This window comes from Rhinichthys klamathensis, unplaced genomic scaffold (assembly GCF_029890125.1).
Source record: "Rhinichthys klamathensis goyatoka isolate OS25496 unplaced genomic scaffold, OSU_Roscu_1.1 h1tg000076l_1, whole genome shotgun sequence".
NCBI lineage: Eukaryota > Metazoa > Chordata > Actinopteri > Cypriniformes > Leuciscidae > Rhinichthys > Rhinichthys klamathensis.
Window position 1 is genome coordinate 4,753,998 of NW_026606618.1, and position 18,770 is coordinate 4,772,767.

The 18,770-nt window shown below is 36.7% G+C and overlaps 3 protein-coding genes across 4 annotated transcripts; 2 read left to right on the top strand and 1 right to left on the bottom strand.

The window, feature by feature from the left end:
• The first annotated feature begins 23 nt into the window (after positions 1-23).
• Positions 24-7,897, top strand: nedd1 (NEDD1 gamma-tubulin ring complex targeting factor). Its single transcript, XM_056251098.1, has 17 exons — positions 24-203; positions 1,020-1,163; positions 1,544-1,638; positions 1,719-1,835; positions 1,987-2,127; positions 2,777-3,006; positions 3,092-3,293; positions 4,516-4,669; positions 4,787-4,918; positions 5,016-5,060; positions 5,171-5,275; positions 5,823-5,867; positions 5,964-6,136; positions 6,216-6,399; positions 6,478-6,586; positions 6,936-7,002; positions 7,113-7,897. Exons 2-17 carry the CDS (start codon positions 1,028-1,030, stop codon positions 7,215-7,217), a joined length of 2,040 nt encoding a protein of 679 aa, XP_056107073.1. The 5' UTR covers positions 24-203; positions 1,020-1,027; the 3' UTR covers positions 7,218-7,897.
• A 494-nt stretch (positions 7,898-8,391) lies between these two features.
• On the top strand, positions 8,392-9,086 carry lyrm5b (LYR motif containing 5b). Its single transcript, XM_056251101.1, has 2 exons — positions 8,392-8,471; positions 8,859-9,086. Exons 1-2 carry the CDS (start codon positions 8,427-8,429, stop codon positions 9,066-9,068), a joined length of 255 nt encoding a protein of 84 aa, XP_056107076.1. The 5' UTR covers positions 8,392-8,426; the 3' UTR covers positions 9,069-9,086.
• Positions 9,087-9,129: 43 nt separating this feature from the next.
• si:ch211-59o9.10 (uncharacterized protein LOC561841 homolog) lies at positions 9,130-17,509 on the bottom strand. 2 transcript variants are annotated; one of them, XM_056251100.1, is made up of 11 exons: positions 17,391-17,509; positions 16,765-16,893; positions 16,600-16,654; positions 11,264-11,771; positions 11,047-11,186; positions 10,892-10,972; positions 10,676-10,799; positions 10,013-10,119; positions 9,807-9,928; positions 9,635-9,734; positions 9,130-9,553 (listed from the first exon to the last, which is right to left on the bottom strand). In XM_056251100.1, exons 2-11 carry the CDS (start codon positions 16,884-16,886, stop codon positions 9,491-9,493), a joined length of 1,422 nt encoding a protein of 473 aa, XP_056107075.1. In that variant the 5' UTR covers positions 16,887-16,893; positions 17,391-17,509; the 3' UTR covers positions 9,130-9,490. The 2 variants fall into 2 exon arrangements, with proteins under 2 accessions (XP_056107075.1, XP_056107074.1); XM_056251099.1 differs by having other exon boundaries at positions 16,765-17,003.
• Between the last annotated feature and the right edge of the window lie 1,261 nt (positions 17,510-18,770).

The window sequence follows — 18,770 nt, forward strand, 5'->3', positions numbered from 1 at the left end:
CGAATGTTTGCCTGTTTTGAGCCCAGCGGCGCGCCGTAGTGGCGGTTCCTTACTGGAGCCACGGATGTTCAAACTCTTGTTGATATGAAAAAGTTTTACTTTCAAATAAAAGGATACATTTACTCAATCACCGTGGATGTATTGTGAAGTGTTTACCAGCATAGCGTTCAAATTTTCCATACTTTTTATAGTCTAAACCAAGGGTAAGTAGCTAGCCGTTGCTAATCAGCTGATGAATGCAGAAACTATTAGCACAACAACACGAACAGCAACAAATAAGTGCGAATTGGAGAGTAAAATATATTTAACGAGTGTAACGGGGTTATTCTAAATGTTTCTCGTCAGAATTAGCGGTTAAAGTCACTTTTATGTAACTGAATCTGATTCTTTAAAGTTAAAGAAGATTGACATGAACTAGCTGCTATGCTTGTTGGCTAACTTGCATATAATGTAGTCAGAGTCATTGAGGATATTTTAAGCTTAGTTTTGGCACAATTCAGATTATAAAAAATAAACCCGACTAAGAATTACACCATCCCCTGGTTTCACAGACAAGGCTTAATTCGAGTCCCAGACTAAAATGTATGTTTGAGTAGTTTTAACTGAAAGCAACTTGCACTGACATATCTTAAAATATGTTGTTTTGTCTCAAGATGCACACCTGTAATGTTTAGTCTAAGGCATGTTTATAAAAGCTACTCAAATGTCCTAATTAAACTAAGGCCTAATCCTGGCTTAATCTAAAAGCCTGTCTGTTAAACCGGTCACATAAATGACAAAATTACATAAATGACAGACTCTGTACAAAAAAAGTGTAATCTTTTAGTCTGTTGCTAATCATAAAAAGTAACAAAATTGCATTAACAGCACTTTAAAGTGCAGCACAGTCGGATTTCATGATTATTTTAAAACTATTTTTCCTTTACTGTTTTTTTTTTTAAAGTGAATCATCTATTATTTAAGTCAAACTTGATAGTGTTAGCACCTGACAGCTGTCCCATCTTTTTTTCTCCTGGCAGCCGTCGCTATGGAGGATGTCACGCGGCTGGTGTCGTCAGGTGACTGTCTGAAGATCTGGGACTCGACCTCCATGACGGTGGTGGAGCAGTTCAACCCTCACAGTGCCACACATCCAGTGGCTCAAGTGTGCTGGAGCAGCAGCAGTATCCTCTCTCATTGTGAAATCACTCTTTTTTCAGCATCACTCACATGTCCCACAGTAATGCCAGTATGCTTAAGACATGACAATGTGTGTAGCATCTTTTAGAAGAGATATTCCCTTTGGTTTACCAAGTGAAGTGTGCAGTACAGTACAGTACTAATAGAAAAGAAAGATTAATGTAACAATAGAAACTTGTTATTTTTTTAAATAACATTTTAAATTGGTATAGTATTGTATACCAATTTAAATGAGTCATAGTTAGGTCTTTATACACTAAAGAGAAACATGTTTGGAGAAACATGGTGCATAAGTATTAATAACAGAGCACTTAGTTTTCTTATTATTTCATAGATGAAAGCGCTTTGCCTTGACAGTGTTCAGATCAGTACCTGGTCAGTGCCAGCAGTATAGGGGACAAGCTGGTGGTTTCCAGTCTCAAGTCGTCACCAGTACCAGTGATGGAGCTGGGTGAAGGGGTGAGCTGACAAACTTGATACCTTACTGTTTTTCAATATATCAAGATTATGTGTGTCTCATAATGGCCTTTTGTTTATAGAAAAAACAAACCCGTGTCAGTCTGAACTCCACGTCACAGTTCCTGGTCAGTGGAGGACTGGATAACAGCGTTAATATCTGGGACCTAAAGACAAAAAGGTTGCATCGAACCCTTAAGGTATCGCATTGTTGCAAACCGTTTGTTGTCGTATATCTTGCATATTTCAGGCATAACTGCAAGTTACAAAAGACACTCAGGGGAAGGTTTAGATCATCTACTACACAGACATCTACATCCTAATCCATTTCCCTTGTCTCTTTCTGTATAGGACCACAAGGAGGAAGTGACATGTGTGTCTTTTAATGGAGGCGATAGCTATATAGCTTCAGGCTCCACTAGTGGAGATATCATCCTCCACAGTATCACAACCAACCTGTCCAGCAAACCCTTCGGCCATGGGCCAAATGTGGTGAGTTTGATGTCTTTAGCCATACAAAATATTATAAAATGTTATGTTTTATAATATTTTGTATGGCTAAAGACGTATATGGCTAAATATATATATATATATATATATATATAAAGTTCCAGGTTTGCTTTGCTTGTTTGTAGGGCTGCACAGTTTATCCCTAAATTTTGTGATTATATAGTGATTATATATCAATATGAAAAAATGGATATTTTTTATTATGATTATTATTATCATCACTAAATGAAATATTAAACAAAGTAAGAATTATTACTATTTTACAGTACAATTGTTAAATTAAAATACTAATATTTATGGCTGTCTTAATTTTTTCATTTTCAAACGTTAAACCATAAAGCTTTTATATAGGTGGAAAGCCGCACAGTGCCATTAAAGCTTCTGTAACAGCTCGATTATAAACGCTTCACATTACAAGTTTGGGGAAGATGGTTTGTTCATGTTATGTTTCCAAATGCATGTTATAAGCGACCCAGACTCAAAGCAGATGCAGAGATCACATCTCCACATCTTTTATTTAATTAAATCACGGCATTTGCAATTCATGATCACACCAAGCCATAAGTTTTCAGTTTTATTTCAATTAATCGTGCAGCCCTAATAAAAAATACACCATGTGATCTCTCTTCAGCCAATCCATGATCTGAGGTACTCGCTGGTGAAGAGGTCTCTGCTGGGCACTGTATCTGACAGTGGCTCTGTGGCACTCTGGGACGCTAACACTCAAAAGGAGCTGCACTTGTTCGAGGGGGCGCACAAAGCCCCGTGTTCAGGGTTGGCCTTCTCCCCAGCCAATGATTTGCTCTTCATCACTGTTGGGCTTGATAAGAAGATCATCTGCTATGATACCTCCAGCAAAATGTAAGAAAATCATCACATTTAGTATGCATTTTGGACATTTTGGAATTTGATTTAGTTAATTTAATGTGTGTGCGCATCCCCACAGGGTGTTTCGTAATAAGCAGGTGGAGTCTCCACTCACAGCCATCGATTTTACCCCTGATGGGGCTGGACTGGTTGTGGGCTCAACGCAGGGCAGGATCTACCTGTATGATTTGAGAAACCTCAGCGCGCCAATCAAAATCACCACAGCTCACAAGACGTCAGTGACCTGCATTCGCTTCCAGAACTCCACCTCCAAGTTAAAGGTACAGCTGTCTACTACGTTATGTGTACATAAACACATTTCTACAGAAGCACCCTTCATGTTTCATGTGAGGTAGTGTTTGTTTTTGTTGAACTGATTTATCTCCGTATCACCATTACAGAAATGAATGAATATGGGGGACAACATTTAAAAAATGAAGACAAAAATAACGCACATACATTTTTATTTATTTATTTATGAAGAAATAGCTTTAAAAATTCTGTTGTAGGAACAATTAATTAATCAAATTTTTCAGATTGAGAATATATTTTAACTAATTTAACTAATTGATAAAAATTACATTTTAATTAATGTATAATTATTTCTTAAATTGTATTTATTTACTTTTTTTGTGACATCTGATGTATTTTAAGCATGTAACATGCATTTTATATTAAATTAAATTTTTTATTTAATTAGTTTGAACTAATTTAATTGAATTATAATGAATCTATTAATTTATTTATTTCACATTTTTGTAACATAATATAGTTATAAATCTGTTATATAATTTTTTTAATCTGTTCTAGGAATAATTAATTATTCAGATTGAGAATATACTTTAATTGATGTATGTAGTTTTGATGATTTTTGTGTAATTTATGCTGTTTTAGTGATTTATGTATTTTTGGAAGTAATGTAGCTTGCAGTGTGTTTGTATAAAATTAGAAATTTTATTTCATTAGTTTTAATTAATTTAATACCATTTTCATTCATGTATAATTATTTCTTAAATTTTATTTGACTTTTTACTTTTTTTGTAACATATTTTGTAATTTTAAAGCAGTCTGTCCTAGGAATAATTATTCCAAATTTTCAGATGAAGAATGTTTAATTCATTGATTAAATTATGTAACATGCAGTGTGTTTTTATGAATTTAGATTTTTTTATTTAATTAGTTCGAATTAATTTAATTAAATGTTAATTCATGTTTTAAATATAATTGATTTATTTTTAATTTTTTGTAACATCTGATATAGATTTAAAAATCTGTTCTAGGAATATTTAATAAATGATTGTGATTATGATTAAAGTATGTAACATGCCATGTGTTTTATAAGACATTCGAAATTTTAATTTATTAGATTTAATTAATTATTTTAAAAAATAAAAAGATACACATTTTCCTTGAAAATACAGTATTGTCCCTATATTCAATAATGTTTACTTCTGAATACTTCTGACTATAGAGCATATTTAAAATCCAGCCCTGTTTCCACAGTCCACTAAAACATCCAGCAAGTCTTCTCAATCAAATAAGCGGATTTCAGTCAAACTGAGCGGTCAACAGACGGGACCTTCCACTCCAACATCTGCAGTCCCACCAAGTGTGCCTGGCTTTGAATTTCCTGGAGATGGCCAAGCCCAAGTCACAGGTCAACCTTCCTCTTTATGGCTATAGAAGGTTTTATTTTTGCTCAGTTGGCATTAAAGCCTTGTTTGTAGCTTTTGTAATGATTTTTAACGGTGCTGAACGGTGTCGTCTCTTATAGGCCCTGCAGGTGAGATGTTCTCCCGAGAGGGCGAGGGTCAGCACAGTCAAGATCAGCTGCCCAACGTGGAGAAATTTAGCGGCATAGGTCGGAACAGCCTAAGCCTGGATATTTTCTCCCCACTTAATGATGGTAAAATCGCTGATGTTGCTTCATTTGCATTTTTCATATATTGTCCTTGTCTTCTCATTTCATGGGTCCATACTGTGCTTTTCCATCCTCTCTGCAGGTTTCAAAACACATGGTTTTGGTGATACTCCAACTTCAAGAAATGGTGAGTTTTTTCATCTTTGTTTATTATGTTCAATCATGTATGGCAGAGTTCAAGAGATTATGAATGTGGCGTGCAATGATTACATGGCTCAATGATTGTTCGACACGTAGGAGGCAGTATAGATATGTTCTCGAGGGAAGCAGAAGGTCAGCACAGCACTGACCGGTTCACAGTCGGCAGAAACAGCTTGGACATCTTTTCACCTGTACGAGATGGTGAGGGAACTTTTCCAACCGGTCTTTCACAGCTTTGGCCTCTATTTAATAAATGTACACTTACTACCGTTGGCATTTTCAAGATTTGTTACTGTTTAAAAATTCACCAAGGCTGCATTTATTGATTAAAAATACAGTAAAACGGTAAAATTTGGAAATATGATTACAATTTCATATATTCCTGGTGCGAAGCTGAATTTTCAGCATCATTACTCCAGTCTTCAGTGTCACATGATCCTTCAGAATTTATTCTAATATGCTGATTTGCTGCTCAAGAAACATTCCTATTATCATCAATGTTGAAAACAGTTGTACTGCGTAATATTTTGTGGAAACTGTAATAATTTTTTTTTTAAAGATTCTTTGATTAGAACAGCATTTATAAGAAATATTGAAATTGAATCTTTATGACACTTTTGATCAATTGAATTGGTCCTTTATGAATACAAGTACATACTGAGCTTACTGACCCCAAACTTTTCATTGATCGTGTATGTGTGTGTACACATGTATATACATATTTACTAATTAAACCATATCTTTATAGATTACAAAGGGCACAGACTGAGTGATGCATCAAGTGGAAAGAAAGGCAAGTTTTTCCTATCGACATTTGAATCAACTGTAATGAGCAAAACAACATGGTTTTATTTACCTTTACCAACATAAGCACTTTCTGTGTTACTAGACTTTGAATACCTACCTCTTTTCCCTGGTGGGTCGTCCCAGAGGAAGACCCCATTGGGCACTCCAGGAAGTCGCTGCTACAGTCCATCTGTGGTTCACACTCCTCCACCAATCAAAGAAGAGGAGCCAATCACTACCCCACCACAACAGACTGATGCACAGAATGGCACCAAGGTCCAACTCGTTTTGATTATCATCCCAAAACATTTTTGTATTCATGAATTCAACTTACTTTCCTCTGGATTATTGACAGGTGGAGAAAAATAACGGCCTCCGCCAGGAGTATGATGTCATAACCACGCCACCTGCTGCTCAGAGCACACGCGTTCAGTCCACGCAGCCGCTCAACACTCCTGAGGCCAATCAGAGGAGAGATCTGCTCACCCAGCTCACCTATGATTCGCCTGTCAGCGGAGCTCCTCCTGCAGCTGCACCCGGTATGTTTGAATGGGCCACAATTAGATTAAAAGTCATTTCAATGGGACACAATGTGTGACAGATGTTTTGATCTAAAGCTCCAGCTGCAGCAGTCGTATCTGTAGCCGAGGGCCGTGGAGCTCCACTCACCGCCGTTCAGATGAGCTTTGTCCGTAACATGATCCACGAGGCACTGGAGGACTTCAGGTGAGTCACCACATATTCGTCATTTAGAGGTCACAGACTGGGTAAACATAATTTAAAATAATTGTTTTGTATTTTTATATTTTTTTAAATATAATATTTTGTCATTTATTCCTGTGATGCAAAGCTGAATTTTCAGGATCATTACTCCAGTCTTCAGTGTCACATGATCCTTCAGAAATCATTCTGATATACTGATTTGCTGCTCAAGAAACATTTCTTATTATCATCAAATTTATTGAATTTATGAATTGAAACTATGTATGTATATGCACTAATTAAAGCAGACATTCTTTAGTCATTTTGATATTACTGACTAAACTAACTCGAAACTGTTTGTTGTTTCCTCCAGGGACACCAGTCATAGAGACATCATTAATCTACAGGTGGAGATGGTTCGCCAGTTCTATATTCAGCTGGTACATGTTTCTTTTACCAACCAAATCCATAATTAAATAGCTAGAAAAAAGAAATTAAAAGGTAAAAATTAATATTACACCTCTTTAATAGTGCCATTTATCTTTTACAGAATGAAATCCATGGTCTGATTGAGAAGTACTCGGTGAATGATTCGCTCGTGGAGGAGATAGAGAGACTGAAGGAAGAAAACAAACGACTGCGAGCCAATTATTAAAGACATCCATGGACCCGCGTCTCCCACTGCGGCGGTCCGCAATACTGACCGGAAACAGAGGACGGATAGTAGCTCAAGTTTCTACTAGTGCCTTTACTCTGCAGACCACCGCTCACAGTCTGCTTTTCCATTTGTCATATTGGCACACAATTTTGTATTAGGTTATAAAGCGTGTTTTGTAAGATTTATATGCCTTATAATCAAATAGCAAGGAAGAGAACACGCTTTGTTTTTTCTCCAAGGTGTGTGTTTTGTATATCCTGACTAGTTTATAGGGGGAAAAAATGACACGTTTTGGCACTTAGGATGTAAAAAGCATGAATGTGATAGTGAAGAAACATCTCAGCGTGGATTTTGCCACTTTTGAATTGTACTCGTTTGAAATTGTTGTCCAGATTATTTGTGCAAACCACATGCTAAAAATGAAAGGACATTGGTGATTTTGGATAAGAGTAGAGTTGTAGGTGTTTTGCAGCTTCAAAAGGAGTGTATGGAGATTGTGTGAATGCTAGTGCTTCAATACATGACTTCTTTTGAATCAGTTTCATATGATCTTGGCAGTGCATTTGGCAATAAAAAGCAAAAGACTAACTCAAAAACATTGTCCTGTACACTGTGCACCGAATCTGCATTTGTAAGGTGTCTTCCTATTCCTAATAAATTATTTCTGCATTCATGTATAGGTTTTTTTTTCTTTCTTTTTTTCTGTTTCACTACAAGCATGACTGTAGCAAAACAAAAGCTATGCGTAGACAATTGTTTTATGTCAGGCGTTAGGTTTGTTTTTACTTTGAGGACTTTTATTTTGCCTAAAATATCTGTGGTCTGTAAATAAAATGTATATTGTTATGTAAATATCACCCTTATACTTTTAACGTATAATAGTAGTAATAACATTCTATTCGTAGCCAGCTAGTGTATTAATTCTTTATTTAAACTTTTGAGGACTTTTATTTTGACTTCATTTTTTCGACGACCGCAGATGTAACACTCCTGCTTATGGTTTTCAAAGCGTCCAAAGGGCAATATGACACATTAGCAAGTAAGTAGATTAAAAACAACTCTTGACCTTTTATTTTCATTGTTACAACTTAAAGCTTATCAGTATTCAGTCTTGAGATTGTCTGCCTTTCAAAAACCTTGAATGAGAGGCAACTAGTCCGCTGTTTACGCAGGTTGTTTGGCTGAGATCAGAATTATCACTGGGAAATGGCCAATCCACTCCGAGCAGAGGTAGTGCAACTGTACAAAACTGTGAGTACACTGCCCCCTTCTGCTTTTAAATTCCATGTGTGTGATATGTAATATACTGTACACATACATGTGTCACTAAATTAAGTTTAAAATTGTAAGTCACAGGGGTTTTAAACCTTAGTAAATACAAGGTTTTGAGTCAAAAGTTCGATTACAGTGAAATGTCAGCAAAACAACTTTTGTCTATACCCAGAATGACCTCCAAAATATCTATACACTCAAATATATGAATTGTTGTAAACAGTGTGACAACTAGCCCCGTTCTAGTCACAGCCTTTCTTTATTTTAAGAAAATAAACATATTTAAGTATTTCTACTGCCTGCAAACATCTGTGACTCCAGGCAGTAGAAAGTCATAATCCTGTCTTATGATTCTTCTGCTTGAAGTTGGTGTTTCTTGGACGGGAGTATCCGAAAGGAGCCGACTATTTCAGAGATAGACTGAGGGCTGCGTTTGCCAAGAATAAAGATGTGCGAGACCCAGAGAAGATCAAAGAGCTCATCAGCCGAGGAGAATTTGTGGTGAAAGAGCTCGAAGCGCTGTATTACCTCCGGAAGTACAGAACTTTGAAGAAGCGATATTACGAAACGGAGTGAATAAACTCTCATGCTGCGCTTGTGCCTGTCATTTACATAAACAACAGAACAATAACAATAGTATGACTGCAATAGCAACATGTATAATTTATTCTCCTAATTACATTACAAAAAATACCACTGTTACAATAAAAACAGGCAAAAATGTATAGAAATTGATTTTATTTGAAGATCAACAAATGAGAATTTCGCTATTGCTAACAGTGTCGATTTGTTGCCACTGGTGTGATTTTCATATCTGATATGTTTTAGAAGGATCTTTCTAATAAATCAGTTGCTTGGCGGTGCCTTATGCTGGTTCAAACACCAGACAATATTACTAATTTAAAAAGCGTTAAATAACACTTAAAATAAGACTAAAAGACAAACGGAGTCACATGACCAGCTGTGAGGTAGATACTGAGTCCTGAAGTTGTGCGCGCTCAAGAAAAACCACCACTGATATCTGATATATCCGCTCTGCAGATGGGACAGGTGGCGTTTTCCTGTAAGAAAATAGGAAAAATGATTAGCAAAACATGACTTTGAAATGAATTATGGGATTGTGTCGTTAAAGCGAGCCAGACCTTTAGCCAGCGGTCGATGCATTTCACGTGGTAATCGTGGAGACATGGAAGCATCCTGAGTCGTTCACCCGCCTTGTACTCGCTGAAACAGATCTGGCAGCTGCAAAGAGAGTATGATTACAATATTGCATTATGGGAAATCTCATTTGTGGCGTCCTGCTCTGTGACTTACTCTGTCTTTCCTGCGCTGTGTGCGGGATCGTAGGTTTTTATGGGCAGCCGTTCGATCTCGGCCTTAGTCAGAGTGTTCTTGGATACTACAGCACCTTGTTGCTCCTCGAACGCTAAGAGAGCCTTATAAAACAATGAACAATATCAAAGATGAGGAAGCACGCAATAATTAAGCATGTGATTTCTGTAAAGTAGCATAACTCAAACCTCATAATTATTTCCCTGGCTGTCATCAAACAAGTCCGTTTGTGAGCGGGCGGCCGGTCTGCGCCGGGAATTATGAGTTCTGCTGGTTTGCCGACGACCCTGTCTGCCTGTCCAAAATTAAATAAAACTGAATGTAAAATGTGTTCATTCATAAATAAAAAAATGTACATACGGAGCCCCTAAAGGGACCTTGGCAAAAATAAAAATATACCGACTTTTACGTGTTCACGAGAAAGTATCGCGTGCATTTTTTTATTTTTGCAAAGGTCCCTTTAGGGGCTCCGTACTAACACTATCATTCAAAGGTCTTCTTTTTTTTTTTATCAAGAAATAAATACTTTTTTTTTTAAGATGCATCTTTTGAACTTTCTATTCATCAAAGAATCCTGAAAAATCTATCACGGTTTCCACAAAAATATTACTCTTTTCAACATTGATAATAATAAGAAATGTTTCTTGAGCAGCAAATCAGCATATTAGAATGATTTCTGAAGGATCATGTGACACTGAAGACTGGAGTAATGACTGCTGAATTATTATTATTTTTTCTCAGTATATAATATGTATAAATGATTAAAATCTTTAATTCAAATGAAATCATCAGGACAGAATCAAATGATTTCTATTTGAGCTGATATATCTGGATCATCTATGGTGACTTACGGGGTTGTTCTCCAAAGATGGCCTGCTGTAGCTCTGAAAGCTCAGTGTGTCCATGTGAGAACGAAGCCGAGTTCATCAATGAGGCCCAAGGAGAGATCCAGCCCAAGCCAACGTACGGATCAACCTGCATGAAACCTGCATCACTTTCTGTTTGCCTATGATCACAGCACCATCATTCAACGCTCGGAAGAAAAACGGCAATACGAATAAACTGACCATATGGTTGAGGCTGTTTCTACTTGGCGATCTGCTCTGTAGCCTCTGCTGCTCCATCCGCTCCTCCATATCAAACTGTTCCTGCACACACCAGAACAACAGAGTTAGTCACTTCCCTATTGTTGCTCGATAAGGACCAGCAGAGCGAGTCGTACCTGAAGGCTTTTGGCATACGCCTCATCCTCAGCCATCTGAACGGAGCGGACCATAACATCATCAGCATCATCCTCTATGACGACAATATCTTCAGGTATCGGACATACAGGTGAACTTGCTGGTCCTTGCATTCTCTTTGCTATAAACGAACAGAAAGACTCATTATAGAAAGGTTGATGAGGAATATCCAAACGTTTGGATCCTGGTTAACTGTACCTGCGTCCAGCAGTAAAGCTTCATCCTCAGTGGCGAGTAAAGGGAAGTGTGATGTTGTACTTTTAGAGGCTTTAGATCTGGTCTTGCTATAGATGCTCTTTTTGGACCTCGGTTCCCTTCCATTGCTTGTGCTTAGTGTCTTTTGCATAGAGGTGCGACCGGTCACTAGCAGCTCGTTTAAATATGTCGGATCACTAGTTTGATCTGATGCACATGTGGAAGACCCAGCTGAGGATGAAGGCTTGCAAGATGCAGAAACATGAGAGGCAGAGGAGGTTGCTGGACGTGGAGACTCCAACCATGTGAAATCAGAGTGTAAAAGAGACGAGGCCGTTACAAATCCATTTGCTCCCGGCGTAATGCCGGAGTGTCCGCGCGGAGCACTTGCATTTGAGTCCTCCAGTCTGCGCCGCTTCATTGTTCTTAGGGAGGCTGGAGTGGTGCTGAGGTATCCTGGGATGTGTTCTCGTCTTTCCCATTTTTTCTCATCCAAACAGGACGAAGTCGCCTAAAATTAAAAACAACGTTTTAATCAAGCATAAAAACATTTATAAATATAATTGAAAAAATGGTATCTTCTGAATGGAATACTAGAATTCTGAAATGGCATACTTCTCTAAACTGCATACTAATTTTTTGGTATTTTTTATTGTACTATTTTTTGTAATTTTACAAGTATATTTTTGTTTTGCGTTTTTATATAATACATAAAATGGTTATTTTGCAATTTCATATCACTTCAGATGTTTTTATAGACCATTTCAACGGCTATTTGTAGATGGAAGGAAGTGACGTGTTTGGCCCTCAGAAGTTTCCGGTTAGTTAGCGCGCACATTCGAAACAACGGCGGGAGGCGCTTTATTTACTCTTTATATACGGCAATTGTGCGATAATTTTCTTATTCATGCGAATAAAACATGTCAAAATTAAAATTAGGAGCATGTTGTTCAGTGGTTGGATGTTCTCTCAGGCCCGGAACTAACTTTAGAATCAAAGCGTTTAGATTTTCGATATGAATTCGAGCCTGGATTGCAGCAGTGAGAAGAATGGATACTAAGCAACAATATACAGTGTACACATTTGGTACACGATTCTGGTAAGTAAAAAACTTATTTTTTTCATTGGATTATTTGTATTTCTCTACTTTAACTGTTTAAGTATGATACAGCATAATTTAAGCTAGCACTGTTGGTCCGACCGTAATTGTTTACATATTATGCACCTAGCATTTTGACGCGTGCGTAGTGAAAAGGGGCAAGTTTTTATTTCCTTTTTTTTCTTCTAAATGTTCTGTGGGCTGTAATTAAGTAAGTTAGGAGTTTACTTTTGTTGTCAAGCTGTCTAGTCAGTTGACAACTGCAGAATGGTGTGCAACAGCTAACTGCAGTAGTTTACAAAAGGTAAAGGTAAACATTTTGTCATCACTTATTAAGCTTGGCTAATGTTAATTCCAACATTTACTGATGTATTACACAATAATAGCATTGTTTTTTTTTTTTTACATATTGTGCATTAACCAGATTAAGTAAAATAATTGTTTCTACTTTTGTCTTCAATAGGAAAGCCATCATCTGTAATTTAAGACGCTTAACACTGCTACAGGAAGACAGCTGATCGTCCTGCAGTGCCAAACCACATGTGACCATACAGTGTGTGCAGAATTATTAGACACGTTGATTTTCTGATCATATTTTTTTCCCCAGACACATTTTTACCAATTCCAAACCACATTAATCTTGATATCTACTATTCATTTTGTATTTAATCATATACAAGTGATATAATTGTTTATGAAGGCTGGAAATGAAAACATCTTATATTCAGGTGGATAATAATGGATAATTATTAGGCATGTTTTCTTTTACAGATAAAATAAGCCAAAAAAAAGAGATTTAACTCAGACTGAAAAGTCACAAATTATTAAATGCCCATGAGAAGGATGCAATACTAGGAATTGCAGTTAAGGCTTGACCCATTGGACAGTGAAATGCTCATTGGGTCAGAGGAAAACAGGTGGAGAAGAAAAGACGCATGTTAGCTGTAAAATAATTAACGTGAAGAATTAAGCGTGAAACCATCAGGAACTATTTAGTCTCCAGCGCCGCCATTTTCCAGAACTGCAACCTGGAGTCTCCAGAAGAGCAAGATGTCAGGATCTCAGAGACTTAGGGTAGGTAAAGAATCCTAAAAAATGATGCCCTCTTAATAAGAATCACAAGCTGAAGTTGGTAAAATACATGAAGACTGTTTTTTTATAGGCCCTATAGACAGACAGATCGAGAGTGACTCTTGAAGGACCAGCACCACATCCTCTTGTACCACTGTTTGAAGAATTCATCTTCCAGAATCTGGCAGTAAGTTTTGGGAGTTAATTTTTAGTCCATCTCCTACCCTGAAGTCCGTTTTGCAGAGATGGACTAAAAATTAACTCCCAAAAGTTACTGTCAGATTCTGGAAGATCATGTATTCTACTACACTTCAGCTAGTGATTCTTATTAAGTGGGGGTCATTTTTAAGGATTCTTTACCTCTCTTTTTTGGCTTATTTTATCTGTAAAAGAAAACATGCCTAATTATGCACACCCTGAATATAAGGCGTTTTTCATTTCCAGCCTTCATAAACAATTATATATCACTTGTAAATGATTAAATACAAAATGAATAGTAGTTATTAAGATTAATGTGGTTTGGAATTGATAAAATGTGCCTGAAAAAAAAAATATGATCAGAAAATCAACGTGCCTAATAATTCTGCAGACACTGTATGAAGCCCTAGATGTTTTGGAAAACTTGAGGATTGATATTGACCCCCTTTGTTCAGAGACTCATAACTCCATTTCTGTTTGTTAAAAAAAAAAAAAAAACATTCTGTGAAATGTTTTATGTTGTTGTCTCAGTTGTTGAAGCATTTTGTTCATACAAGTATTTACACATAATAAGAAATTTGCTGAAAATAAAAGCTGTTGAAACTTAGAGGATGTTTCTTTTGTTTATGTATTTATGAATAAATGCAGTAGTCAACATTTGAAGGAGACCTAACCCTTCCATCAAAGTTATACATTAATATTGAACAAACCCCATTCTTGTCTTAGGACAACTTTGATTAACTTCTTTGATCCACTTCAAATGTTGACTACTACAGATGAAACTCAAAACATTAGAATATCATGCAAAAGTGATATTGTGACAATATCACAGTGATATTGTGATATAAGTGAAAAAAATTCAACTTAAAAGGTGTCAATAATATTGTGAAAACATTTTCATAATATTCTAATTTTGAATTCATAAGCCATAATCAAAATTATAAACAAATAAAGGCTTGAAATATCTCACTTTGCATGTAATTAATCTATATAATATATTAGTTTCACCTTTTAAGTTGAATTACTGAAATAAATGAACTTTTGCATGATATTCTCATTTTTCAAGTTTCACCTATATACATACACACACACAGCAAATCTGTATGTGACTATTTGAAAACCATAAAAGAACATTTTACCTTCAAGGACCTAAAAAGTGTATTCTGTGTGTTTTTATTCTTAATTGTACAATTATTAATCTGCATGTATCTATGTTTCTCTTAAATGGCTAATACGGGCACTAGAAAATAAAGACAGCCAGCTTTAAATTGCATTCACCTTCTATTTATTTTTTTGTGACCACATGAATGGCTCAGATAGGACATTTAAACCCTCGCACACCGTGAAGCACAACTTCACCTAACTAAACACACACCCTTGGAAACGTATGAAATGAGTAATGGCATATAGCGATTAGTTTACTAGCGTACATTTAGCATTCATATACATGGATGTTCTGTAAAGCTGCTGTGAAACGATATGTATTTTGAATAGAGCTGTACAGATAAATATGAATATTTGCAGATAGACTGACAAACCCAGCAATGCAAGTGAAATGCCAACTCGTAACCTCGTCGGACAAACCATAAGTACGTTTTTGACGCTATTTTGACTTGCTTCATCTGCACCAAACAAGACAGATGTCATCCATATTGTACGAATAAATGTTCCCAACCTTTCCGCTAAGAAATTAATTGTAAGCATCCAGACTGCGATATGCTTTTATCGCATTTCTCGACCCTCGTGTACACGCAAGCAGCCGCAACACGCAATCAGATGATCCGTTAGACTATTCAGGTAAAAAGTTAACGCATCAAAGTCTTAAAAGGGTCATCAATTATTTTAATTATCATTTATTTTCACTTCTTGGAAATACTTTAACTTGCCTTTTTGCTAGACTTAAAAAGTACGAGCTTGTTTTCACCTATGGTTTTCACAGATCCGTGGTTCTAAAATGGCGCCACCGGAAACGATTCAGGGCCAGACATGCGCAGTAGCATTCCAACGAGTTTGTTATTTTTTACGTCCTTGAAATGGTCTATAGCAGAGGTGGACAGTAACAAAGTATATTTACTGTACTTAAGTACACTTTTTGAGTATCTGTACATTACTTGAGCATGATTTTATCTGGAAACTTTTTACTTTAACTTCACTACATTTGAAAGACAAATATCGTACATTTTACTCCTTGAGTAGAAAGTAGGAACGTCAGTCGGGATGATTTTGGTTGAGGGGTTGCATTTTGATTAGAAATTAAAGTCTGGTTTACGTCAGAACCCGACTGATGTTGGTTTCTGATGTAAACACGATTTTCATTTTCAACCACAATACAACGTCTGTCCAACGTTGGAGATCAATGTCAATCTGACGTTGGATTCTGACATCAACCTGATTTTCATTTTCAACGTTGGGTTTGGTCTTCTAAATGCAAATTTTGTCATTGTTTTGGAGCACACTAGCTTATAGATAACAGTGTGGCTAACATATTCATACTAAAAGACAAAAAACTTGAAATAGGGCACTATTTGAGGGAACAGCCATTTGAGTGTCCGAAACCATTGTGGACGTTATTGAGTGCACATTCAATCCCCCTGGAACTGTGTTATAGAAATAAATTTGATATTGATATGAGGATAGGTAGGCACTAGGCAGGCATAGATTCAGTATTACATACAACAATATAAAACAAAGCATTGACATTTACTTTTAAAAACGAGTACTTCTGTACTTTTCCTTAAGTAAAACTCTGTCTTTACCATTTTTACTTGTAACGGAGTAATATCAAGCGTGCTGGGATACAGTATTCTCTGATGCACACTGCACATTTTAGCAAATGTAGTAGGACATCTGATACTGGTATGCATAAAGAAAATGGTATACTGTGTGTACTGCATACATACTACAGAAATGAGTATTTAATTAGTAATTAGTATAGTAGCATGGCAATGTGAACTAGCCCTTTTTCTCTTACCACACTTTTGTCGTCATCTTTTTGAGAGTGTCGTTTTCCTCTGTGAATCAGTGGGCTGTAAAATTAAGTTCTTTGCTCTCGTTAATATGAATTGACGACTTGTCTATTACATGCCAAACATACAAATAATTTATATAAATATGATATTTACAGATGAAATGTTACCTAGGGGTCTCGGGAACAAAAGTGGAGGAGAATTCGTGAGAGAGCCCAGGGTCTTCAAACAGGTATTCGCTGTCATTCAACAGACAGGCGTTGTTCAAGGAGTCCGGAGTGTCTGGCTCCATCCGGGGACTGTACAGAGGACAACCGGCCTCTGAGTCTGAGCTGTCCTGTAGGTTATCCATCACTTCTGAATATGGCTTAAAGTGTTTGTATTTTGGCTATAGCTGACAGGCTGTGTGCTGTTGAGTGTAGGAAGAGGGGAAACAAGACATGAAGAAACATAAAAGCCTCTTTAAACGCACCAAGACCATGACGCTTTGTAATTATGCCCCTTTTAAATGCAAACATTTTACACTTAACAATATCTCACTGACAAGTAAAACAGTACAGTTCTTTGTTAGTGAATTAGTTATTCATTATATCCACTGACAGGAATTCGCGGTCCCCCGGGTGTGCGCGAAAACAACAGTACCGAGGAGTTTAACTGATCTGCGACGAAGCAGTCGGTTGGATTCGACGTTTAACTGAAGCTGGTAACCGTGTAACAAGCAATTAGATCGTAGGGTCATAGTTTACGAAAACTCCACTGGTTTATTATGGAATTGAAATATGTTAACTTTACTCACCATATTTACAAATCATACCACTGTGAAAAGCAAAAATCTTCGCTTAGATACCGCGTCGGCGATCAGGGAAGTCACAATGGAAAACACCGCCATAGAACTTTCGAGGTTTCTTCCGGTGACGCCACTTCCGGCACATGGATAGTTGTATTTAAATGAAACATATTATTTTTTCTTACTCTCACGTAAAGAAAAAGCCTTATCTTATTCAATAGTCCAGTCATTTTATGAAAAAAGTTTGAACAAATTGCAACAGAAGCAAACTCAACTGATGTTGTATCCTCAATATGTCTCCTCGATATATGAGTAAGGGAAAAAAGCCCCGAAGAATCCCATTAGGGGAAAGTTTCGAAAAAGACCCAAATTTAGCCTATTCAAACGCCTATTCATTTTTCTCACGTGAATAGGGTAAACATTGTAACCTTTAGATATCCCCATGAACATTATTCAGTTGATTACTTATCAAGACAAACAAAATGTGTATTACAAGTTTGTTTAATTGTTTGGACCAACGGTGCATAATCTAATTACGTATGAGCTAATTTGCATAAATACCGCAACAGATCTTGAAACATTGGGTGAAAATGTCTTGTTGAATCTTGTTGACATATAAAAGTAACATACTTAACCATTTAGGCTACCCATGAGCATTAATACATAGGAGCAGGAAGAAGTACTTTAGAAACCAGCCTTTATTAATTATTATTGCAGAGATGGTGTTGGGTCTGGGTCTGTTTCTAGGGGATGAGTCTGAGGGAAGAACAAGATCGAGACACGGGTAAGGAGAATCCAGAAGACAAAAGGTAGGTAAAATTAAAGCTTTCGGGATCAGACAATCCAGTTAATCCACGTAGGAGAAACAAAAGGAAATCTTTCTTACCCGAGTGACAGTCGAGTGGACCTTGAATGAATGGCTGAATCTCTGCCCCTTATGGTGACATTTGTTTGCCTCTATAGTCTTACTGTAAGATGTCAACAAGATTCTACAATACATTTTCACCTGGCTATACCCAATGTTTAGATATGTTGTGTTATTTATGCAAATTAGCACATACGCAATTAGATTATGCACTGTTTGCCCATGTTAACAAACAATTTAAAAAAACTTACATTTTTCGTCTGTCTTGAGGTAAGTAATCAACTCAGTAATTTTCATGATGATATCTAAAGGTTAACATTTTTACCCTATTCACGTGAGAAAAAGAATTGGTCTTTTTCAAAACTTTCCCCTAATGGGATTCTTCGGGGCTTCCCCCCCCCCAAATATTGCTCATCCTGCACTACACATAATTTTGTCCAATCAAACGCTCTCTATAATGAGAATATCCCACCCAACGCCATCTGTAACCTACAAGCAAGCAGTAAAAAAAAGAAAAAAAAAAG